The 24,764-nt window shown below is 49.3% G+C and overlaps 1 protein-coding gene across 1 annotated transcript; it reads right to left on the bottom strand.

Annotated features, from left to right (window-relative positions):
• Positions 1-1,150: 1,150 nt before the first annotated feature.
• On the bottom strand, positions 1,151-16,029 carry LOC124005956 (atrophin-1-like). Its single transcript, XM_046315603.1, has 7 exons — positions 14,562-16,029; positions 11,830-12,046; positions 11,011-11,581; positions 10,113-10,976; positions 9,801-9,944; positions 2,066-2,246; positions 1,151-1,919 (listed from the first exon to the last, which is right to left on the bottom strand). The coding sequence occupies exons 1-7, from the start codon at positions 15,890-15,892 to the stop codon at positions 1,886-1,888; spliced, it is 3,342 nt and encodes a 1,113-aa protein (XP_046171559.1). The 5' UTR covers positions 15,893-16,029; the 3' UTR covers positions 1,151-1,885.
• Between the last annotated feature and the right edge of the window lie 8,735 nt (positions 16,030-24,764).

Raw genomic sequence — 24,764 nt, 5'->3', positions numbered from 1 at the left:
TTTTAGATTTCTACAAAGTAGCCACCCTTTTCCTTGATGACTGCTTTGTACTTTTGGCATTCTCTCAACCAGCTTCATCTGGAATGCTTTGCCTTAAAGGAGTTCACCACATATGGTGAGCACTTGTTGGCTGCTTTTCCTTCACTCTGTGGTCCAACTCATCCCAAACCCTCTCAATTGGGTTGAGGTCAGGTGATTGTAGTCATCTGATGCAGCACTCACTCTCCTTCTCCTTCACTCTCCTTCTTGGTCAAATAGCCCCTACAGTCTGGAGGTGTGTTTTGAGTCATTGTCCTGATGAAAGAAAAATGATAATCCCACTAAGCGCAAACCAAATGGGATGGCGTATCGCTGCAGAATGCTGTGCTAGCCATGCTGATCAATCTGAGGTGCAGTTAGCTCTAATGAACTTATCCTCTGCAGCAGAGGTAACTCTGGGTCTTCCCTTCCTTTCCTGGTCCTCGTGAGAGCCAGTTTCATCATAGCACTTGATAGTTTTTACGAGTGCACTTGAAGAAACTTTCAAAGTTATTGACATTTTCTGGATTGACTGACCTTCATGTCTTAAAGTGATGATGGACTGTCGTTTTTCTTTGTTATTTGAGATGTCCTTGCCATAATATGAACTTGGTCTTTTACTAAATAGGGCTATCTGCTGTATACCACCCCTACCTTGTCACAACACAACTGATTGACTCAAACACATTAAGAAGGAATGAAATTCCACAAATTAACATTTAACAAGGCACACCTGTTAATTGAAGCGCATTCCAGGTGACTACCTCATGAAGCTGGTTGAGAGAATGCCAAGAGTGTGCAAAGCTGTCATCAAGGCAAAGGGTGGCTACTTTGAAGAATCTCAAATATAACATATATTTTGATTTGTTTAGCACTTTTTTTGGTTACTACATGATTCCATATGTGTTATTTCATAGTTTTGATGTCGTCACTATTATTCTACAATGTAGAAAATAGTAAAAATAAAGAAAAACCCTTGAATGAGTAGGTGTCCAAACGTTTGACTGGTTCTGTATGTTCTATGTGTGTTTTATATAAACACCAAGACAGAGATGCACGTGTTTGTGTGTAGAGAGAGAGAGAGAGAGAGAGGGAGAAAACATACTGTACACAACCACATCAGAGACCCATATATTTCCCCCCAAAAATGATGTAGTTTATCTTCTGTCTTTTTCCTTCATTTGCATCTCATTTCACAATAAAAAAACGAAAGAAACCGCCATACCATGAAAATGTAATAAAATAACAATACAAATAATATGTATATAGAATTATAGAATTATCAACAAACAGACATGAATAATAATAACAATACAACTAATCGTTAACATAATATGACACTCATTAATCGCTGGTCTCATGCATACTCATACACCACCCACCCGTTAGGAAAGAGGGCGATTACTAAAAATAGAACCAGGAGTTCAACCAGTTCAGAATAAGCGCCGAGCTACATGCAATGACATAAAAGAGAGCCTCATGTACACATTCTTCCTGGCATAAGGTCATTTACACCAGACTGTACTGCATTATATTGCTGCTCCCACCTAGTATACTGTACAGGGCACAATACAAAACTGGAGTTGAACAACATACGCTGTGATGCGCCCAGAGTCTGGGGCTATGGTATAGTACAGACAACACAGACTGTGAGCAACGTTTTCACTCCTCTCATCCCTCTCTCCCTTTTTTCATCTGGTTTTGCAATCAGTTCATTTCTCCTCAGGCTCCTATGGTTTGATGCTTCCTTCATTGTTCTTAGTGCTTCTGTTTTGTTGTTTTCTTCTTCCTTTGCAGATATTTCTCTCCTTTCTTCCTCCTTTGGGTTTGTCTTCCGTGGGCTTGTTCCCCCTCTCTGTTTCCTCCCTTACAGGGTCTTGTCGCTTTCCTTCTTTAAGTGGCTGAGGAAGAGAGAAGATACTGTATGAGACAGGGTCAGGGATGATGCACACACACACACACTCTCTCTCCCCCTTCCCCCCCCACCTCTACCAGACACAGTCTCCCCACACCTCACCCAGCTCCCCTGGTCCCATTAGTAGGCTACCTGTAGTACTCGTCCTGGGTGAGTGAGTGGTGGTGGTGGTGGTGGATCCACTGCTGTTCCAGGGCCAGTCTCTGGATCTGCAGCTCTGCGCTCTGGGCCTGCTGCATGGCCTGAAGCTGGTGGGCCGCTGACATGGAACCTGTCAGAGAGGAGGGCTGGGGCAGCTCACGGAACGGAGCTCCTGGAGGGGGAAGGAAAAGGGAAGAGGAAAGGGAGAAGAGGAGACAGGTAAGAGGAGGTGTGGAGAAGTAGTGAGACAAGTGAGAGGAGTGGAGAAGGAGTGAGACAAGTGAGAGGAGTGGAGAAGGAGTGAGACAAGTGAGAGGAGTGGAGAAGGGGAGAGACAGGTAAGAGGAGTGGCGAAGGGGAGAGACAGGTAAGAGGAGGTGTGGAGAAGAGGAGACAGGTGAGAGGATGAGTGGAGAAGGGAGAGACAGGAGAGAGGAGGAGTGGAGAAGAGGAGAGACCGGTGAGTGGAGGAGTGGAGAAGGGAGAGACAAGTGAGAGAAGTGGAGAAGGGGAGAGACAGGTGAGAAGAGGAGAGACCGGTGAGTGGAGGAGTGGAGAAGGGAGAGACAAGTGAGAGAAGTGGAGAAGGGGAGAGACAGGTGAAAGGAGGAGTGGAGAAGAGGAGACAGGTGAGAGGAGGAGTGGGGAAGGGGAGAGACAGGTGAGAGGAGGAGTGGGGAAGGGGAGAGACAGGTAAGAGGAAGAGTGGCGAAGGGGAGAGACAGGTGAGAGGAGGAGTGGAGAAGAGAGAGACAGATGAGAGGAGGAGTGGAGAAGAGAGAGACAGATGAGAGGAGGAGTGGAGAAGAGAGAGACAGGTGAGAAGAGGAGTGGAGAAGAGAGAGACAGGTGAGAGGAGGAGTGGAGAAGAGAGATACAGATGAGAAGAGGAGTGGAGAAGAGAGAGACAGATGAGAGGAGGAGTGGAGAAGAGAGAGACAGATGAGAGGAGGAGTGGAGAAGAGAGAGACAGGTGAGAGGAGGAGTGGAGAAGAGAGAGACAGATGAGAAGAGGAGTGGAGAAGAGAGAGACAGATGAGAGGAGGAGTGGAGAAGAGAGAGACAGGTGAGAGGAGGAGTGGAGAAGAGAGACAGGTAAGAGGAGGAGTGGAGAAGAGAGACAGGTAAGAGGAGGAGTGGAGAAGAGAGACAGGTAAGAGGAGGAGTGGAGAAGGGGACAGACAGGCGAGGGGAGGAGTAGAGAAGAGAGAGACAGGTGAGAGGAGGAGTGGAGAAGGAGATAGGCAGGTGAGAGGAGGAGTGGAGAAGAGAGAGACAGGTGAGAGGAGGAGTAGAGAAGGAGATAGGCAGGTGAGAGGAGGAGTAGAGAAGAGAGAGACAGGTGAGAGGAGGAGTAGAGAAGAGAGAGACAGGTGAGAGGAGGAGTGGAGAAGGAGATAGACAGGTGAGAGGAGGAGTGGAGAAGGGAGAGACAGGTGAGGGGAGGAGTGGATAAGGGAGAGACAGGTGAGAGGAGGAGTGGAGAAGAGGAGAGAGGTAAGAGAAGTGGAGAAGAGAGAGACAGGTGAGAGGAGGAGTGGAGAAGAGGAGAGAGGTAAGAGAAGTGAAGAGAGAGACAGGTGAGAGGAGGAGTGGAGAAGGAGGTAGACAAGTTAGAGGAGGAGTGGAGAAGGAGAGACAGGTGAGGGGAGGAGTGGATAAGGAAGAGACAGGTGAGAGGAGGAGTGGAGAAGAGGAGAGAGGTGAGAGGAGTGGACAAGAGCGAGACAGGTGAGAGGAGGAGTGGAGAAGGGAGAGACGGGTGAGTGGAGAAGGAGTGGAGAAGAGGAGACAGGTGAAAGGAGGAGTGGAGGAGAGACAGGTGAGAGGAGGAGTGAAGAAGGGAGAGGCAAGTGAGAGGAGGAGTGGAGAATAGAGAGACATGTAAGAGGAAGAGTGGAGAAGGGGAGTGACAGGTGAGAGGAGGAGTGGAGAAGAGAGAGACATGTAAGAGGAAGAGTGGCGAAGGGGAGAGACAGGTGAGAGGAGGAGTGGAGAAGAGAGAGACATGTAAGAGGAAGAGTGGCGAAGGGGAGTGACAGGTGAGAGGAGGAGTAGAGAAGAGAGAGACAAGTGAGAGGAGTGGAGAAGGGAGAGACAAGTGAGAGGAGGAGTGGAGAAGGGAGAGACAGGTGAGAGGAGGAGTGGAGAAGAGAGAGACAGGTGAGGGGAGGAGTGGATAAGGAGATAGACAGGTGAGAGGAGGAGTGGAGAAGGAGATAGACGGGTGAGAGGAGGAGTGGAGAAGGAGATAGACGGGTGAGAGGAGGAGTGGAGAAGGAGATAGACAGGTGAGAGGAGGAGTGGAGAAGGAGTGAGACAAGTGAGAGGAGTGGAGAAGGAGTGAGACAAGTGAGAGGAGTGGAGAAGGGAGATACAAGTGAGAGGAGGAGTGGAGAAGGGAGAGACAAGTGAGAGGAGTGGAGAAGGGAGAGACAAGTGAGAGGAGGAGTGGAGAAGGGAGAGACAGGTGAGAGGAGGAGTGGAGAAGAGAGAGACAGGTGAGGGGAGGAGTGGATAAGGAGATAGACAGGTGAGAGGAGGAGTGGAGAAGGAGATAGACGGGTGAGAGGAGGAGTGGAGAAGGAGATAGACGGGTGAGAGGAGGAGTGGAGAAGGAGATAGACAGGTGAGAGGAGGAGTGGAGAAGGAGTGAGACAATTGAGAGGAGTGGAGAAGGAGTGAGACAAGTGAGAGGAGTGGAGAAGGAGTGAGACAAGTGAGAGGAGTGGAGAAGGAGTGAGACAAGTGAGAGAAGTGGAGAAGGAGTGAGACAAGTGAGAGGAGTGGAGAAGGAGTGAGACAGGTGAGAGGAGGAGTAGAGAAGAGAGACAGGTGAGAGGAGGAGTGGAGAAGAGAGAGACAGGTGAGAGGAGGAGTGGAGAAGAGAGACAGGTAAGAGGAGGAGTGGAGAAGGGGACAGACAGGCGAGGGGAGGAGTGGAGAAGGAGATAGGCAGGTGAGAGGAGGAGTGGAGAGAGGTAAAAGGAAGAGTGGAGAAGGGGAGAGACAGGTGAGGGGAGGAGTGGAGGAGGAGATAGGCAGGTGAAAGGAGGAGTGGAGAAGGAGATAGACAGGTGAGAGGAGGAGTGGAGAAGGAGATAGGCAGGTGAGAGGAGGAGTGGAGAAGGAGATAGACAGGTGAGAGGAGGAGTGGAGAAGGGAGAGACAGGTGTGGGGAGGAGTGGAAAAGGAGATAGACAGGTGAGAGGAGGAGTGGAGAAGAGGAGAGAAAGGTGAGAGGAGGAGTGGAGAAGGACATAGACAGGTGAGAGGAGGAGTGGAGAAGGGAGAGACAGGTGAGAGGAGGAGTGGAGAAGGGGAGAGAGGTAAGAGAAGTGGAGAAGAGAGAGACAGGTGATAGGAGGAGTGGAAAAGGAGGTAGACAAGTGAGAGGAGGAGTGGAGAAGGAGGTAGACAAGTGAGAGGAGGAGTGGAGAAGGAGATAGACAAGTGAGAGGAGTGGAGAAGGGAGAGACAGGGGAGGAGTGGATAAGGGAGAGACAGGTGAGAGGAGGAGTGGAGAAGAGGAGAGAGGTGAGAGGAGTGGACAAGAGCGAGACAGGTGAGAGGAGGAGTGGAGAAGGAGGTAGACAGGTGAGAGGAGGAGTGGAGAAGGAGGTAGACAAGTGAGAGGAGGAGTGGAGAAGGGAGAGACAAGTGAGAGGAGGAGTGGAGAAGGGAGATACAAGTGAGAGGAGGAGTGGAGAAGGGAGAGACAAGTGAGAGGAGTGGAGAAGGGAGAGACAAGTGAGAGGAGGAGTGGAGAAGGGAGAGACAGGTGAGAGGAGGAGTGGAGAAGAGAGAGACAGGTGAGGGGAGGAGTGGATAAGGAGATAGACAGGTGAGAGGAGGAGTGGAGAAGGAGATAGACGGGTGAGAGGAGGAGTGGAGAAGGAGATAGACGGGTGAGAGGAGGAGTGGAGAAGGAGATAGACAGGTGAGAGGAGGAGTGGAGAAGGAGTGAGACAAGTGAGAGGAGTGGAGAAGGAGTGAGACAAGTGAGAGGAGTGGAGAAGGAGTGAGACAAGTGAGAGGAGGAGTGGAGAAGGAGGTAGACAAGTGAGAGGAGGAGTGGAGAAGGGAGAGACAAGTGAGAGGAGGAGTGGAGAAGGGAGATACAAGTGAGAGGAGGAGTGGAGAAGGAGGTAGACAAGTGAGAGGAGGAGTGGAGAAGGGAGAGACAAGTGAGAGGAGGAGTGGAGAAGGGAGATACAAGTGAGAGGAGGAGTGGAGAAGGGAGAGACAAGTGAGAGGAGTGGAGAAGGGAGAGACAAGTGAGAGGAGGAGTGGAGAAGGGAGAGACAGGTGAGAGGAGGAGTGGAGAAGAGAGAGACAGGTGAGGGGAGGAGTGGATAAGGAGATAGACAGGTGAGAGGAGGAGTGGAGAAGGAGATAGACGGGTGAGAGGAGGAGGAGTGGAGAAGGAGATAGACGGGTGAGAGGAGGAGTGGAGAAGGAGATAGACAGGTGAGAGGAGGAGTGGAGAAGGAGTGAGACAAGTGAGAGGAGTGGAGAAGGAGTGAGACAAGTGAGAGGAGTGGAGAAGGAGTGAGACAAGTGAGAGGAGTGGAGAAGGAGTGAGACAAGTGAGAGGAGTGGAGAAGGAGTGAGACAAGTGAGAGAAGTGGAGAAGGAGTGAGACAAGTGAGAGGAGTGGAGAAGGAGTGAGACAGGTGAGAGGAGGAGTAGAGAAGAGAGACAGGTGAGAGGAGGAGTGGAGAAGAGAGAGACAGGTGAGAGGAGGAGTGGAGAAGAGAGACAGGTAAGAGGAGGAGTGGAGAAGGGGACAGACAGGCGAGGGGAGGAGTGGAGAAGGAGATAGGCAGGTGAGAGGAGGAGTGGAGAGAGGTAAAAGGAAGAGTGGAGAAGGGGAGAGACAGGTGAGGGGAGGAGTGGAGGAGGAGATAGGCAGGTGAAAGGAGGAGTGGAGAAGGAGATAGACAGGTGAGAGGAGGAGTGGAGAAGGAGATAGGCAGGTGAGAGGAGGAGTGGAGAAGGAGATAGACAGGTGAGAGGAGGAGTGGAGAAGGGAGAGACAGGTGTGGGGAGGAGTGGAAAAGGAGATAGACAGGTGAGAGGAGGAGTGGAGAAGAGGAGAGAAAGGTGAGAGGAGGAGTGGAGAAGGACATAGACAGGTGAGAGGAGGAGTGGAGAAGGGAGAGACAGGTGAGAGGAGGAGTGGAGAAGGGGAGAGAGGTAAGAGAAGTGGAGAAGAGAGAGACAGGTGAGAGGAGGAGTGGAAAAGGAGGTAGACAAGTGAGAGGAGGAGTGGAGAAGGAGGTAGACAAGTGAGAGGAGGAGTGGAGAAGGAGATAGACAAGTGAGAGGAGTGGAGAAGGGAGAGACAGGGGAGGAGTGGATAAGGGAGAGACAGGTGAGAGGAGGAGTGGAGAAGAGGAGAGAGGTGAGAGGAGTGGACAAGAGCGAGACAGGTGAGAGGAGGAGTGGAGAAGGAGGTAGACAAGTGAGAGGAGGAGTGGAGAAGGAGGTAGACAAGTGAGAGGAGGAGTGGAGAAGGGAGAGACAAGTGAGAGGAGTGGAGAAGGGAGAGACAGGTGAGGGGAGGAGTGGATAAGGGAGAGACAGGTGAGAGGAGGAGTGGAGAAGGAGGTAGACAAGTGAGAGGAGGAGTGGAGAAGGAGGTAGACAAGTGAGAGGAGGAGTGGAGAAGGGAGAGACAAGTGAGAGGAGTGGAGAAGGGAGAGACAGGTGAGGGGAGGAGTGGATAAGGGAGAGACAGGTGAGAGGAGGAGTGGAGAAGAGGAGAGAGGTGAGAGGAGTGGACAAGAGCGAGACAGGTGAGAGGAGGAGTGGAGAAGGAGGTAGACAAGTGAGAGGAGGAGTGGAGAAGGAGGTAGACAAGTGAGAGGAGGAGTGGAGAAGGGAGAGACATGTGAGAGGAAGAGTGTAGTAGAGAGAGACAGGTAAGAGGAAGAGTGGAGAAGAGGAGTGGAGAATAGAGAGACATGTAAGAGGAAGAGTGGAGAAGGGGAGTGACAGGTGAGAGGAGGAGTGGGGAAGGGGAGAGACAGGTAAGAGGAAGAGTGGCGAAGTGGAGAGACAGGTGAGAGGAGGAGTAGAGAAGAGAGAGACAGGTGAGAGGAGGAGTGGAGAAGAGACAGGTGAGAGGACGAGTGGAGAAGAGAAGAGACAGGTGAGAGGAGGAGTAGAGAAGAGAGAGACAGGTGAGAGGAGGAGTGGAGAAGAGGAGAGACAGGTGAGAGGAGGAGTGGAGAAGAGACAGGTGAGAGGAGGAGTGGAGAAGAGAAGAGACAGGTGAGAGGAGGAGTAGAGAAGAGAGAGACAGGTGAGAGGAGGAGTGGAGAAGAGAGAGACAGGTGAGGGGAGGAGTGGAGAAGGAGAAGGAGATAGACAGGTGAGAGGAGGAGTGGAGAAGGGAGAGACAGGTGAGGGGAGGAGTGGAAAAGGAGATAGACAGGTGAGAGGAGGAGTGGAGAAGAGGAGAGAAAGGTGAGAGGAGGAGTGGAGAAGGAGATAGACAGGTGAGAGGAGGAGTGGAGAAGGGAGAGACAGGTGAGGGGAGGAGTAGATAAGGGAGAGACAGGTGAGAGGAGGAGTGGAGAAGGGGAGAGAGGTAAGAGAAGTGGAGAAGAGAGAGACAGGTGAGAGGAGGAGTGGAGAAGAGGAGAGAGGTAACAGAAGTGGAGAAGAGGAGAAAGGTGAGAGGAGTGGACAAGAGCGAGACAGGTGAGAGGAGGAGTGGAGAAGGAGGTAGACAAGTGAGAGGAGGAGTGGAGAAGGAGGTAGACAACTGAGAGGAGGAGTGGAGAAGGGAGAGACATGTGAGAGGAAGAGTGTAGTAGAGAGAGACAGGTAAGAGGAAGAGTGGAGAAGGAGATAGACAGGTGAGTGGAGAAGGAGTGGAGAAGAGGAGACAGGTGAGAGGAGGAGTGGAGGAGAGACAGGTGAGAGGAGGAGTGAAGAAGGGAGAGGCAAGTGAGAGGAGGAGTGGAGAAGAGGAGAGACAGGTGAGAGGAGGAGTGGAGAAGAGACAGGTGAGAGGAGGAGTGGAGAAGAGAGAGACAGGTGAGGGGAGGAGTGGAGAAGAGAGAGACAGGTGAGAGGAGGAGTGGAGAAGAGAAGAGACAGGTGAGAGGAGGAGTGGAGAAGAGAGAGACAGGTGAGAGGAGGAGTAGAGAAGAGAGAGACAGGTGAGAGGAGTGGAGAAGAGACAGGTGAGAGGAGGAGTGGAGAAGAGAGAGACAGGTGAGGGGAGGAGTGGAGAAGAGAGAGACAGGTGAGAGGAGGAGTGGAGAAGAGAAGAGACAGGTGAGAGGAGGAGTAGAGAAGAGAGAGACAGGTGAGAGGAGGAGTGGAGAAGAGAGAGACAGGTGAGAGGAGGAGTGGAGAAGGGGAGAGACAGGTGAGAGGAGGAGTGGAGAAGAGAGAGACAGGTGAGAGGAGGAGTGGAGAAGAGAGAGACAGGTGAGAGGAGGAGTGGAGAAGAGAGAGACAGGTGAGAGGAGGAGTGGAGAAGTGGAGAGACAGGTGAGAGGAGGAGTGGAGAAGTGGAGAGACAGGTGAGTGGAGGAGTGGAGAAGTGGAGAGACAGGTGAGAGGAGGAGTGGAGAAGTGGAGAGACAGGTGAGGTAAATAGTGACAGAAAGATAGGTACAGTAGGTATCATATTCATGATACAACACAGACAGACAGACAGACAGAAAAATAAACAAACAGACTGAAAAAACAAGCCTTTCCTCACCGAAGAGTTGTTGTCGCAGCACCTCGCTTTCAGTGAGGGGGTGTGCCAGGATGGGGGTGCCCAGCGCTGCCCCTGGGTAAGGCAGGCGGGCCAGGGGAGACCCCGACGCCAACGGGTCCATCAGGGGGTGCACCCCGCCCGCCGCTAGGGGCCAATGATGTAACAGGAAACACAAGGAGATATTTAATAAGAGTCTCAACATCAACATCTGTATCAGAAAGGAAGAGCTTTCTCAGGTCCAGCTCAAAAGAGCACTAAATAGTAGTGTGTAGATCATAGTACAAGATCACAACTGTGAGCAGCAGTGGGTACCTGTGTCTTGCTGGTGCAGGTGCAGGTGGGAGTGGATGTGTGAGTGCTGGTGATGATGAGGCGTGACGTTCAACATCTGAAGACGCCCCGGAATCTCTCCTCCTCCTGTTCCTCCTCCTCCACTTCCACCACTTCCTCCACTTCCATTGCTTCCCCCTCTTTCTCTTTCTCTCTCTCGCTCCCTCTCCCTCTCTCGTCCCCTCTCTCCACCGGCTGGCAGCCCCGCTCTGTCTCGCTCTCTTTCTCTCTCCCTCTCTCCACTCCTCTCTCTCTCAGATGTGGTGGGGGAGCGAGTGAGAGGGGGGTAGGTCTCGGGAGGGGCGGTCACCGGGGCCGGGGGGGGGGGGGGGTGAGATGGGGGGAGGGAGCTGGGAAAGGAGTGTGGTGCTGGGTGATGGAGGGATGAAACAGGGTTAGAGGAGGGTGGAGGAGGAGCGGGCAGAGGTGCAGCTACGGGCACTGGGGGTGGAGGGGCTGGTGCAGGTGCAGGGTGAGAGGGGAGTGAGGGAGGAAGCAGGGAGAAGGGGGTAGGGTTGGAGAGGGACTGAGGGGCGGGAGGAGGGTTAGGGAGGCGACTCACTGGGGCTAACGCTGGGTTCTGGAGGGGCGGTGGAGGGGGTGGAGGAGCCTGGGGAGAGGGGGTGCCGTAAATGGACACCTCACCTCCACCCCCTCCCCCCAGCAGTAGGGAGTGAGCATGTGCATGAGCGTGTGCGTGGGCATGCGAGTGGGAGTGGGCGAGGGCGAGAGCCGTAGGATCTCCCAAGGAGCCCGGCTGGTACACCCTGTCCTCACTCTTAAACTCAAACCCCGGCTTCATGCGCTCACGGTGGGCTGCCACTGCATGGGGAAACCCCATCCCCCCTAACCCTGCACCCCCATCCCCCATGTCCTCCTCCATGCCCCCCTGGCCCTCCCTCCATACTGCCCCCATAGAGGAAACCCAAGATGGCTGCCGCTGTGGCTGCATCAGCAGGCATGTGATGTGGGTGGGCCAGAGCATGGTTCTGGAACTGGGGGAGGAAGAAGGAGGGGTGGACATGGGGGTGGCCATGAGGGTGGCCATGATGGTGGACATGTGGGTGTTGGTGTTGGCGACTAGCCCCGAGGGGGGACATGGCGTGGGGCCGGGCGTACTCGCTCAGGGTCCGCAGTGCGGGGGTGTCAGGGCCCAGGTACGGCCCTCCTAACCCGATCCCCAGAGCCCCCTGTGGGCCAACCACCGTTGAACCCCCCATTGACTGCATGAGGAGGGAGTGTGGGATGTGTTGAGAGAGGGAGGGGTGGAGGTGGGAGTGGTGGAGGTGAGCGTGGGGGTGAGGGTGGGAGTGGTGCTGCTGGGGGTGAGGTTGAGGGTGAGACCCAGGGTTTGAAGAAGAGTTAGGGTCGAGGAGGATGGAGGAAGAGGAGGGGAAGAAGAGAGAGGATCCCTGGCGTTGTATATTTGCATTGTTATTGTCCTTCTGTTGCTGCAGGGAAAGAGGGAGCATTTAAAGAGACAAAATGGAGAAGGAAATTGAGCATTGTGTCCATCTCCCTCGCTCATCGCCTCTCCCTCCCTCATCGCCTCTCCCTCCCTCATCGCCTCTCCCTCATCGCCTCCCCCTCCCTCATCGCCTCTCCCTCCCTCATCGCCTCCCCCTCCCTCATCGCCTCTCCCTCCCTCATCGCCTCTCCCTCCCTCATCGCCTCCCCCTCCCTGCCTCAATATACTCACTTGTAGATGCCTCTCCAGGTCCCGCTCCCTCTCTCTCTCCCTCTCTCGTTCCCGCTCTTTCTCCCTCAGGTCTCTGGCCCTCTGCTCCACCTCTCTCCGGGCCCTCTCGATCACCTCGTTCCTCTTCTTCCACAGTTTGGAGCCGTCTAGGGGGACAAAGAGAACGTCGCTGCGGGCGCAGGAGTTTCCACTGCCCCGATCTAGAACCCTGTGGAACCTAGAAACACATCAGCAAAATATAACCAATTTATGCATCGGATTTTGTTCCCATATAATTATACTATCTTCATTATCTGGCAATGTCTTCTGTGACAGGTGTTGTTGTCTTTGATATACTGTAGTCCTGTCTATAAAACCTCTTCTGTGACAGGTGTTGTTGTCTTTGATATACTGTAGTCCTGTCTATAAAACCTCTTCTGTGACAGGTGTTGTTGTCTTTGATATACTGTAGCCCTGTCTATAAAACCTTGTCTGTGATGGGTGGTGTTGTCTTTGATATACTGTAGTCCTGTCTATAAAACCTCTTCTGTGATGGGTGGTGTTGTCTTTGATATACTGTAGTCCTGTCTATAAAACCTCTTCTGTGATGGGTGGTGTTGTCTTTGATATACTGTAGGCCTGTCTACAAAACATCTTCTGTGATGGGTGGTGTTGTCTTTGATATACTGTAGGCCTGTCTATAAAACCTCTTCTGTGATGGGTGGTGTTGTCTTTGATATACTGTAGGCCTGTCTATAAAACCTCTTCTGTGATGGGTGGTGTTGTCTTTGATATACTGTAGGCCTGTCTATAAAACCTCTTCTGTGATGGGTGGTGTTGTCTTTGATATACTGTAGGCCTGTCTATAAAACCTCTTCTGTGACAGGTGTTGTTGTCTTTGATATACTGTAGGCCTGTCTATAAAACCTCTTCTGTGATGGGTGGTGTTGTCTTTGATATACTGTAGTCCTGTCTATAAAACCTCTTCTGTGATGGGTGGTGTTGTCTTTGATATACTGTAGTCCTGTCTATAAAACCTCTTCTGTGATGGGTGGTGTTGTCTTTGATATACTGTAGGCCTGTCTATAAAACCTCGTCTGTGATGGGTGGTGTTGTCTTTGATATACTGTAGTCCTGTCTATAAAACCTCTTCTGTGATGGGTGGTGTTGTCTTTGGTATACTGTAGGCCTGTCTACAAAACATCTTCTGTGATGGGTGGTGTTGTCTTTGATATACTGTAGGCCTGTCTACAAAACCTCTTCTGTGATGGGTGGTGTTGTCTTTGATATACTGTAGGCCTGTCTACAAAACATCTTCTGTGATGGGTGGTGTTGTCTTTGATATACTGTAGGCCTGTCTATAAAACCTCTTCCGTGATGGGTGGTGTTGTCTTTGATATACTGTAGTCCTGTCTATAAAACCTCTTCTGTGATGGGTGGTGTTGTCTTTGATATACTGTAGGCCTGTCTATAAAACCTCTTCTGTGATGGGTGGTGTTGTCTTTGATATACTGTAGTCCTGTCTATAAAACCTCTTCTGTGATGGGTGGTGTTGTCTTTGATATACTGTAGGCCTGTCTATAAAACCTCTTCTGTGATGGGTGGTGTTGTCTTTGATATACTGTAGGCCTATCTATAAAACCTCTTCTGTGATGGGTGGTGTTGTCTTTGATATACTGTAGGCCTGTCTATAAAACCTCTTCTGTGATGGGTGGTGTTGTCTTTGATATACTGTAGTCCTGTCTATAAAACCTCTTCTGTGATGGGTGGTGTTGTCTTTGATATACTGTAGTCCTGTCTATAAAACCTCTTCTGTGATGGGTGGTGTTGTCTTTGATATACTGTAGGCCTGTCTATAAAACCTCTTCTGTGATGGGTGGTGTTGTCTTTGATATACTGTAGGCCTGTCTACAAAACATATTCTGTGATGGGTGGTGTTGTCTTTGATATACTGTAGGCCTGTCTACAAAACATCTTGTGTGATGGGTGGTGTTGTCTTTGATATACTGTAGTCCTGTCTACAAAACCTCTTCTGTGATGGGTGGTGTTGTCTTTGATATACTGTAGTCCTGTCTATAAAACCTCTTCTGTGATGGGTGGTGTTGTCTTTGATATACTGTAGGCCTGTCTACAAAACCTCTTCTGTGATGGGTGTTGTTGTCTTTGATATACTGTAGTCCTGTCTACAAAACCTCTTCTGTGATGGGTGGTGTTGTCTTTGATATACTGTAGTCCTGTCTACAAAACCTCTTCTGTGATGGGTGGTGTTGTCTTTGATATACTGTAGGCCTGTCTACAAAACATCTTCTGTGATGGGTGGTGTTGTCTTTGATATACTGTAGGCCTGTCTACAAAACCTCTTCTGTGATGGGTGGTGTTGTCTTTGATATACTGTAGGCCTGTCTACAAAACCTCTTCTGTGATGGGTGGTGTTGTCTTTGATATACTGTAGGCCTGTCTACAAAACCTCTTCTGTGATGGGTGGTGTTGTCTTTGATATACTGTAGTCCTGTCTACAAAACCTCTTCTGTGATGGGTGTTGTTGTCTTTGATATACTGTAGGCCTGTCTACAAAACCTCTTCTGTGACAGGAATACATTTCTCAGCCACTTTATCTATAAATAATAGCTGACATATTATGATAAGTGCCAGTGACAAAAACAGAGATAAAACCACATAAATCAGTTGTTAGAACTTGTTAGAGTGACATATGATGGAGCCCTTCTGTTGCTATGATGCCTATCCCATCTCACCGTGCTGATTGGCTGGCGTGGATCGGAATGTCCACCGGCTTGGGCTCAGGGGAGGGGCTTCTCAAAACAGGAGGTGGGCTTTCACTCTCCTCCCTCTCCTCTATTGGTTCCTCCTTGATGACAGGTGGGGGAGGTGGACCTGTGGACGAATCAGAATGCCCATCTCTAGGAAGTGAGGAGCTACAGCCAGGGGCCGAAGTGCCATTGTTGTTGCCGGGGTTACTAAGAGGTAGGGGTCCTTTTGAGGCGTTTTGAGGTGAGAGGGACTGAGAGAGAGAGTTGGTATGGCTGCTGCCACTGCTACTGTTACTATTGCTGTTAGTCGGGACCAGGTTGTTCCCACTGTTCCCATTGGAGTGGTAGGGGCCGCTGAAGGGGGCGTGGCTGTTCAAAGTGCTGTGGAAGGGTGAGGGCCGACAGCCAGGTGACACACCTGAACCAGGAAGTGACATGTTGGCCCCGGAGGAGGAGCCTGGCGGGTAGGAAGGAAACCCTCCCATCTGATTGGTCGAGGGGCTTAGTAAAGGAGAGAGGGGTGTTGCAGGAGTCTGATTGGAGGAAGAATAATTTGCCGGACGAACGTGATTGGGTCCCAGGCCGGAGGGGGGTTGGGGCTGAGCAAGGGAGGTTTGGGGAGGGGGAAGAGGGGGAGGAGGTGGCGGAGGAGGGTAAGGAGCATTCGGAGGGTGTCCATGAGGAGTGGAGGAGGAAGAAGAGGGAGAAAGGGACGGGGGTTGGGGGGGACCGCCACGGTTTTGGTAGAGAGACGACTCTCGCTGGTTGGTGTCCCTCTCTCGGTCCCTGTCTCTGGGCTGCTGGGCTGGAAAGTGGGGGTGGGGCAGGTGGGGGATCTGAGGTCCACCTGGGTAGTCTCGGCCCAGGTTTGGAGTCATTCCGGGAGGGCTGGGGTACTCACGGGCCGGGCCGGTGGAGGGTGGGCCACCAGGGGGATAGTCCTTGGCCCCAGGAGGGTACTCTCTATGGAAGTGTTCTGGTCCAGAGGGGGACTGTGCCTTGTCTGTGCCTGGTCCATCGATGGGGGTAGTCTCGTTTGGAGGCGCTTTGAGGATGTGGGTGGGGGGTAGGGTAGGGTGGCTGGGGTTGTTTTGGGGTGAGGAAGGGGGTCGCGGTTTAGCATGGGGGCTGCAGGTAACCCACTGGTCGAGCTTGAGGGGTTTCCTAGGGGAGGGGGTTATTATTGGGGTTACCATTGCCCCCACCTCTCTCATCTGGCCCCCAAACTCGCCCCCACCGCCCCCCCTCTTTGTCTCTGGGGTGCCCCCTTCCTCCCCCAGCACCAGTGGGTCCAAACTCCCTGTTCTGATTCTCATTACGATTCAGTAAAGGAAACTCCCTTCCTCCTACATCCCTCTCTCCCTCCCTCTCCCTCTCTCTATCCCTCTCTCTTTCTCTGAACACCCCTGGTCCAAATTCTCTTCCCCCAGGACCCATGGGGGGGTCTCTCACAGAGCCCTGAGGTCCCAGGCCTGGGTACTCCCGGTTCTGACCCCCAAACTCCCTCCCTTGGACCCCATTAGGACCCACCATCCCACCAGAAGTGCTGCTGTTACTACCACTAATAGCCGAGAAATCCCTACCTATCTCCCTCCCCCCATACTCCACCCTCACTCCCCCTCTCTCCCTCTCGCCGGCCGCTCCCCTCTCCCTTTCCCCTCCCCCGGAAGCGTACCTGGGGAGGTACTCCTTGTGGGGGTGGGGGAGGTAAGGGGGGTGGGAGGAGGACGAATGACGGGAGGAAGGGGGGTTGTAGACGGATGGCAGTTGCTGCTGCTGCACTGGGGGTTGGTGCTGCGGCTGGTGAGTGTGGTGGTTACCAGAGTAACGGGTGTAGCCCCAGCTCCCCTGGCAACCGGTTGCAGTGCCTCCCTGCCATCCGGTGGGGCTGTAGTGGTGGGGGTGGGGCGGGGGCTGGGAGGGGGGTAATGGGCTGGTTTGGGGTAACAGAGAGGGAGGAGCCGTCTTGTTGTCCATCAGTTTCTCACCTTTCTCCATTTTCTCTCTCTCTACTTTGACTTCTGAGGGTAGGTTCTGCCCCCCTAGTTCTAAGGGTTTCAGCGCTGGTGGAGGAGGAAGGGGTGGTGGAGGGGGGTGTGGAATGTTGGGGTTGCCGTGGGGATAGTCTCCCCCGGCGACAGTTGCCTTGGTCACGCACTGAGCTTTAGCTTTGGAGTTAATTCGATTGCCACTGTGCACAGTGTCAGCGCTGGCCGGTCCATACTCCATCTTGCTTACCAGCTTGGAGTCCTGTGAGAAATAGGACTTCCTGCCACTATTGCTGTCATTGGCTGAATCCCCTGCTCCACGGAGAGAGGGAACAGGAGCAGAGGAAGAGATGGAGGAGGATGGCAGCTTCAGAGAAGGGCTGTCCTCTATTCCTCCATCCTTCCTTTCTCCATCCCCGCAAGACTCATCCCCTCTCCCCTCTCTGGCTGCTCTCCTTTCCTCTCCTCCTGTCTTCCCCACTCCTCCCTCTTTCCTTTTCTCCCGTTCCCCCTCTCCTTGCTTTGGTGAGTCTGGACCATCAGAGTCAGAGTCTAAACTGGCTGGAGGCGAGGCAGAAAGACTCGGGGAGGAAGATCGATTGTCCTGGTCGATGTCCCGCCCACTGCTCAGACTATTGGCCAAGCTCCCTACAACTGAGCTCCTGCTGCCCTGGGATTGACCATCCTCATTGTCACTGTCACGTGACTGTCTGGGAGCCGAGGGTGGGGGCGGTATAGTGGGGGGGAGTACTGTCAGTTGAATGAGTTGAAGTCGGTGGGTTGGTGACAGAGGAAGAATCCTGATGACATAAGGTGAATATGAGGAAAGTATATATTAATTAAATGTTGACATTAAAACATCCTAATTCAACCTAGTGGTGCAGTTCAACATCACGTTACACTAACCTGGACTTTCTGCCTCTTTGGTGGAGGCACAAGTTCCTCCCCTTCACTCTCTGACGAATCATGGCCTTGCGATCTGTGATTGAAGCGACTGACAGCCAATTCCTCACCAGCAGCTCTTTGCTAAGATACAGAATATGCATGCATATCTTTTTTTTAAAGTAAGAAACACAAACTCAACGAGAGATGACACTGCAGGTAAAAGCAGTATAAAACACCCCACATTGGCACTACAATTGTACATATAAGGTAATCATGGTGGTGATGACTCATACAGGCACGCACACACGGCTTCATTAAGGCTTACATGTAGATCAATATCTAATAACTGACAGCATCTTCACTCACTCACACACACATGTACACACAGACACAGACACACACATAGACACACACAGACACACACACAGACACAGACACACACACACACAGACACACACACAGACACAGACACACACACACAGACACACACTTGTACACTCGTGGCCAAAAGTTTTGAGAATGACACAAATATTAATTTTCACAAAGTCTGCTGCCTCAGTTTGTATGATGGCAATTTGCATATACTCCAGAATGTTATGAAGAGTGATCAGACGAATAGCAATTAATTGCAAAGTCCCTCTTTGCCATGCAAAAACATTTCCACTGCATTTCAGCCCTGCCACAAAAGGACCAGCAGACATCATATCAGTGATTCTCTCGTTAACACAGGTGTGAGTGTTGACAAGGCTGGAGATCACTCTGTCATGCTGATTGAGTTCGAATAACAGACTGGAAGCTTCAAAAGGAAGGTGGTGCTTGGAATCATTGTTCTTCCTCTTTCAACCATGGTTACCTGCAAGGAAACACATGCCGTCATCATTGCTTTGCACAAAAAGTACTTCACAGGCAAGGATATTGCTGCCAGTAAGATTACACCTAAATCCACCATTTATCAGATCATCAAGAACTTCAAGGAGAGCGGTTCAATTGTTGTGAAGGCGGCTTCAGGGCGCCCAAGAAAGTCCAGCAAGCGCCAGGACCGTCTCCTAAAGTTGATTCAACTGCGGGATTAGAGCACCACCAGTACAGAGCTTGCTCAGGAATGGCATCAAGCAGGTGTGAGTGCATCTGCACACACAGTGGAGGATGGCCTGGTGTCAAGAAGGGCAGCAAAGAAGCCACTTCTATCCAGGAAAAACATCAGGGACAGACGGATATTCTGCAAAAGGCACAGGGATTGGACTGCTGAGGACTGGTGGTAAAGTAATTTTCTCTGATGAATCCCGTTTCCGATTGTTTGGGGCATCCGGAAAAAAGCTTGTTTGGAAAAGACAAGGTGAGCGCTACCATCAGTCCTGTGTCATGCCAACAGTAAAGCATCTTGAGACCATTCATGTGTGGGGTTGCTTCTCAGCCAAGGGAGTGGGCTCACTCACACAATTTTGCCTAACACCACAGCCATGAATAAAGAATGGTATCAACACATCCTCCAAGAGAAACTTCTCCCAACCATCCAGGAACAGTTTGGTGACAAACAATGCCTTTTCCAGCATGATGGAGCACCTTGCCATAAGGCAAAAGTGATAACTAAGTGGCTCTGGGAATAAAACATTGATATTTTGGGTCCATGGCCAGGAAACTCCCCAGACCTTAATCCCATTGAGAACTTGTGGTCAATCCTCAAGAGGCGGGTGGACAAACAAAAACCCACAAATTCTGACAAACTCCAAGCATTGATTTTGCAAGAATGGGCTGCCATCAGTCAGGATGTGGCCCAGAAGTTAATTGACAGCATGCCAGGGCGGATTGCAGAGGTATTGCAAAAGAAGGGTCAACACTGCAAATATTGACTCTTTGCATCAACTTGTAATGCAACTTGTAATTGTCAATAAATGCCTCTGACACTTATGAAATTATACTTCAGTATTCCATAGTAACATCTGACAACAACAAAAAATATCTAAAGACAGCAGACTTTGTGAAAATTAATATTTGTGTCATTCTCAAAACTTTTGGCCACGACTGTACAGCTAACCTTGTGGGGCCACACAATTCAGTCCCATTCCAAATCCTATTTTCCCTAAACCCTAGCCCTAACCCGTACTCTTACCCTAACCTTAACCCAAAAACCTAACCTTAACCCTAAACCTAACACTAGCTCCTAAACCTTAACGCAATTCTAACCCTAACAATAATTCTAATCTTAAGCCTAAACCCCCTAGAAATAGCATTTGTCCCCAGTTGGTACCCACAAGAATAGTTAAACACATCCACACACACACTTTACGATAGACAAATCTAGATGGAAAGACTACATGACAAACAAAGCCAAAAGGAGAAAAAGACTGCCATTACTAGAGACACAGAGGGACAACATTACAAGAGTTTCCTAGAGAGAACACGGGAAAGAACAGGCATAAAACATGATAGGTTCTCACCGCCTGCCTGTCGGTTCGTTCTGCACGAGAAGGGCTGGGATGCGGGCGTCTACCCCTCCTCTCCTCGTTGCTTCCCCCCCCCGCCTCCGCCCACTGCGCATTGGCATCTGAACCGCCAGGGGTGGAAGGGGCAAGAAGGAGAAAAGGAGATAGAAGGAACAAATGAAGAGAGAGAAGGGGAAATGGGTTATGAGGGGGATAAAAGGGGGTAGAGGTGGGTAAAGATGGGTAGAGGGAGGTAAAGGGGGGTTGAGGGGTGTAGATGGAGGTAAATGGGGTCGGGGGGGTAGAGGGTGGTAAAGGGGTCAAAACAATAAGTAAAGAGAACAGTAGAGGACAAAACCAAGGAGTGAGAGAGGGGGAAAGAAAAAAGTGAGAGATAGAGGGGATCAGGGAAGGGTAAGGTGGAACGAAGGATGATGAAATAGGGAGGGGGCAGGAATGAGGGAGAAAGGATAGAGGATCAGTGATGGGTAGGGGGGGGGGTAAGAGCATGAGGAGGGAAAGGAGAGAGAAGAGGAATTGGGAGGGTAGAAAGTGGCAAGAACGACGAGGTGAGAAGAGAACAGAGAGAGGAACAATTATGACATCAATGTCCACAAAGAATATACACACAGAATATCTTAACTTCAAAAGTCGTATTAATCTTAAATGATGTAAAATGTAACATCACAATCCATCTCCGTGCAATATAATACAACATATTAACAATAAACACATCTGCAATCTGACCCACACATGCACACTCAGCTACACAGGGGAACAAGGTAGAGATGAAGGAAGCCACTGAAACAGTTCATACCGATTCTTTGTGAGTTCGAGTTTTCATCGTTACTCCTTTATGATGTCCATCCCTCCCCACAGGCCATAGCAGTGAATGAAGTGGTGTCCTTGTCTTTCTCTGTAGGACTGAAAATCACCTCACCACCATCTGAGCTTCTACAACCTGGAAAAAACACCACAATGATGAATTGTCTACCTAACCAGGCCAGTCCCATTGAATTAGGTAGCATCAGAAAACCCCATACAAATCAAATACAATAATAGAACAACAATAAAACAACACGTTATTTTACAGGACACGTTACAGTGCACCATCAATCATAATAACAAATGCTGTACACATATCGAAGGATAAATATTGAATAATCAATATCGAACAATAACATTACAACTACAGTTATAGGCAATTCATTGCAACGGTGGACTGATGAACCTGGCATGGCTTTGAGTGCATGTACAAGTCAAGGATCCTCAACACAGCAATGCTACAGGAAAACCGATATCTGACTCATATCACACTTCAATACTGAATGGATGCATTGATGAGTAATACACCGCAGTTCAGTTCATTCAGAAGAATCGCAGTTAAAGGAAAACTCCACTCAAAAATGATATTTTGGTATTTGTTTCATTAGTCCATTGTTCATATAGTCCCACAATTGATATAGTCCCATTTTGATTCATACCACCAATTCAACAATGGACTACTGAAGAAAATACCAGAATATCGTTTTGTACACAGATGTATAGACACTGTTGTGTATGACAATAAACACATTTGGAAGAAAATATTGTGTGCAGATTATTCCCTTATGCTGATGAACATTGAATACTGTTCAGCACCTTCCCAAAGCAATTGGATGCGTGTATATGTTCTAGTCTTTATCAGCCTATCAGAACCCACTAAGGTGTTGTTTAAACCTGGGTCAGAAAGAGTTTAAGCTGTTATAGCCATCTCAAGGGCTATCCCAGAGCCACATTAGCCCCTTACCTACCCTACAGGAGCCCAGCCCAGACCCAAACCCGCATGGGGTTAAAAAGAGCCCAGACCCAGACCCAAACCTGCATGGGGTTAAAAAGAGCCCAGCCCCAAACCTGCATGGGGTTAAAAAAGTGCCCAGCCCCAGACCCAAACCTGCACGGGGTTAACAGTCTGATAATTCATTCATTCATAGATCTAGAGCTGGGAATTGCCAGGGAACTCACTATACAATATTATCATCATACTTAGGTGCCAATACAATATGTATTGCAATTCTCACAATTCTATGTTTTGTGTATCGATACTGTGATTTTATTGTGAGTTGATGTTCCAAAAATATTGCTCACCATATCTCTGCTGCAAAGAGACAAGAGAGCATGAGAAAACGAGTTTTGATCAGTCATGGGAAAATAATATTGCAATATTGTCAAAACGATGCGATATGATATGCGATACGATATATCATCAAAAATAATATTCCAATATGTAACTGATTTCCCCCCCATCACTAATAGATACAGGGAAATGACCATGACATGCAACATATAGGTCCAACTCATTCACCCCTTCATTCATTAGGGTAGTAGACTATGAAATATGACACAGGTTTTACATGTCCAACTCATTCACCCCTTCATTCATTAGGGTAGTAGACTATGAAATATGACACAGGTTTTACATGTCCAACTCATTCACCCCTTCATTCATTAGGGTAGTAGACTATGAAATATGACACAGGTTTTACATGTCCAACTCATTCACCCCTTCATTCATTAGGGTAGTAGACTATGAAATATGACACAGGTTTTACATGTCCAACTCATTCACCCCTTCATTCATTAGGGTAGTAGACTATGAAATATGACACAGGTTTTACATGTCCAACTCATTCACCCCTTCATTCATTAGGGTAGTAGACTATGAAATATGACACGGGTTGCACAGGTCCAACTCATTCACCCCTTCATTCATTAGGGTAGTAGACTACGAAATATGACACAGGTTTTACATGTCCAACTCATTCACCCCTTCATTCATTAGGGTAGTAGACTATGAAATATGACACAGGTTTTACATGTCCAACTCATTCACCCCTTCATTCATTAGGGTAGTAGACTATGAAATATGACACAGGTTTTACATGTCCAACTCATTCACCCCTTCATTCATTAGGGTAGTAGACTATGAAATATGACACAGGTTTTACATGTCCAACTCATTCACCCCTTCATTCATTAGGGTAGTAGACTATGAAATATGACACAGGTTTTACATGTCCAACTCATTCACCCCTTCATTCATTAGGGTAGTAGACTATGAAATATGACATGGGTTGCACAGGTCCAACTCATTCACCCCTTCATTCATTAGGGTAGTAGACTATGAAATATGACACAGGTTTTACATGTCCAACTCATTCACCCCTTCATTCATTAGGGTAGTAGACTATGAAATATGACACGGGTTGCACAGGTCCAACTCATTCACCCCTTCATTCATTAGGGTAGTAGACTACGAAATATGACACAGGTTTTACATGTCCAACTCATTCACCCCTTCATTCATTAGGGTAGTAGACTATGAAATATGACACAGGTTTTACATGTCCAACTCATTCACCCCTTCATTCATTAGGGTAGTAGACTATGAAATATGACACGGGTTGCACAGGTCCAACTCATTCACCCCTTCATTCATTAGGGTAGTAGACTATGAAATATGACACAGGTTTTACATGTCCAACTCATTCACCCCTTCATTCATTAGGGTAGTAGACTATGAAATATGACACAGGTTTTACATGTCCAACTCATTCACCCCTTCATTCATTAGGGTAGTAGACTACGCAATATGACACAGGTTTTACATGTCCAACTCATTCACCCCTTCATTCATTAGGGTAGTAGACTACGAAATATGACACAGGTTTTACATGTCCAACTCATTCACCCCTTCATTCATTAGGGTAGTAGACTATGAAATATGACACAGGTTTTACATGTCCAACTCATTCACCTCTTCATTCATTAGGGTAGTAGACTATGAAATATGACACAGGTTTTACATGTCCAACTCATTCACCCATTCACCCAGTCAAGCTCATGTGTAGTGAATGAGGATATAAATAGAACAGTGGCACACTGGGTGATATAAAGGGATATATTTAGCCAGGTAGTTAGCACTGACAATGGAGGGCCTTGTGTTCAACCCATCGAGCAGTAAACACACAGATGCAGTGTGTGGTGGCACCATTACTACATATATGAATGATTAGTGCATACTGCATATGTTGACTTATTCATACACTCAAACACTTTATACAAACAGTTACAGCTGTTAGTTACAGATTCACACACAGACACACACATTGAATAGTAGTGTATAGTCACTTGGCATAAATTCAACATCAGGCGAGTGTGTGTCACCAACTGGCTTTGAACCTGGACTAAGCTCCATAAGAGTGTGTTATCCTGCTGAGCTAAAGCCTAGGCATTAGCCCGGAGAGCTAACACAAGTCCACGTCTCAGACTAGGCTACTTGTCAGTCGTCAAGCTATCTTGGTTCACAGAACCCCCTCCTCTACACGTGCAATGTGCATAGCGCTATAGTGACTTTTCCCATAGACATGTTGTCTTCTATATTGCAGTAGTTAAAGAATTCACAATTCCACACACTCAATGATAAACATTGAGCCATTACTTGTGCTATGAAATCAATATTTGGGGAGTGTAGGTCTATGGGCCCAATGTAAAGCAGAGGAGGGAGGCTATGGATCCCAATGACACAGATACTGTATACAGTCAGTGTATATCTTAGTCACAGGTGGCTGGCTGCTACTATTCATGGTTTAATTTGCTGGTCCCTGGCTGTGGTCCATCAACACTAAAAGCAAACACAGCATTTACCATAGCTTATAATAATCACACAATGAATAGCAATGATCAAACACAGCATTTACCATAGCTTATAATAATCACACAATGTACAGCAATGGTCAAACAGACACACACATATGTGCACATTAACTGTTTCTCGCTCTCACACACATGAATGCATTAAAATGAAATATGTGATGCATCGCAGCATGTCTTTAGCCCGTGTAAGTATGCAG

Source organism: Oncorhynchus gorbuscha, linkage group LG19 (assembly GCF_021184085.1).
Source record: "Oncorhynchus gorbuscha isolate QuinsamMale2020 ecotype Even-year linkage group LG19, OgorEven_v1.0, whole genome shotgun sequence".
Classification (NCBI taxonomy): Eukaryota; Metazoa; Chordata; class Actinopteri; order Salmoniformes; family Salmonidae; genus Oncorhynchus; species Oncorhynchus gorbuscha.
Note: the sequence above shows the minus strand (reverse complement) of the source record. Positions and strands in the feature narration are given on the sequence as shown.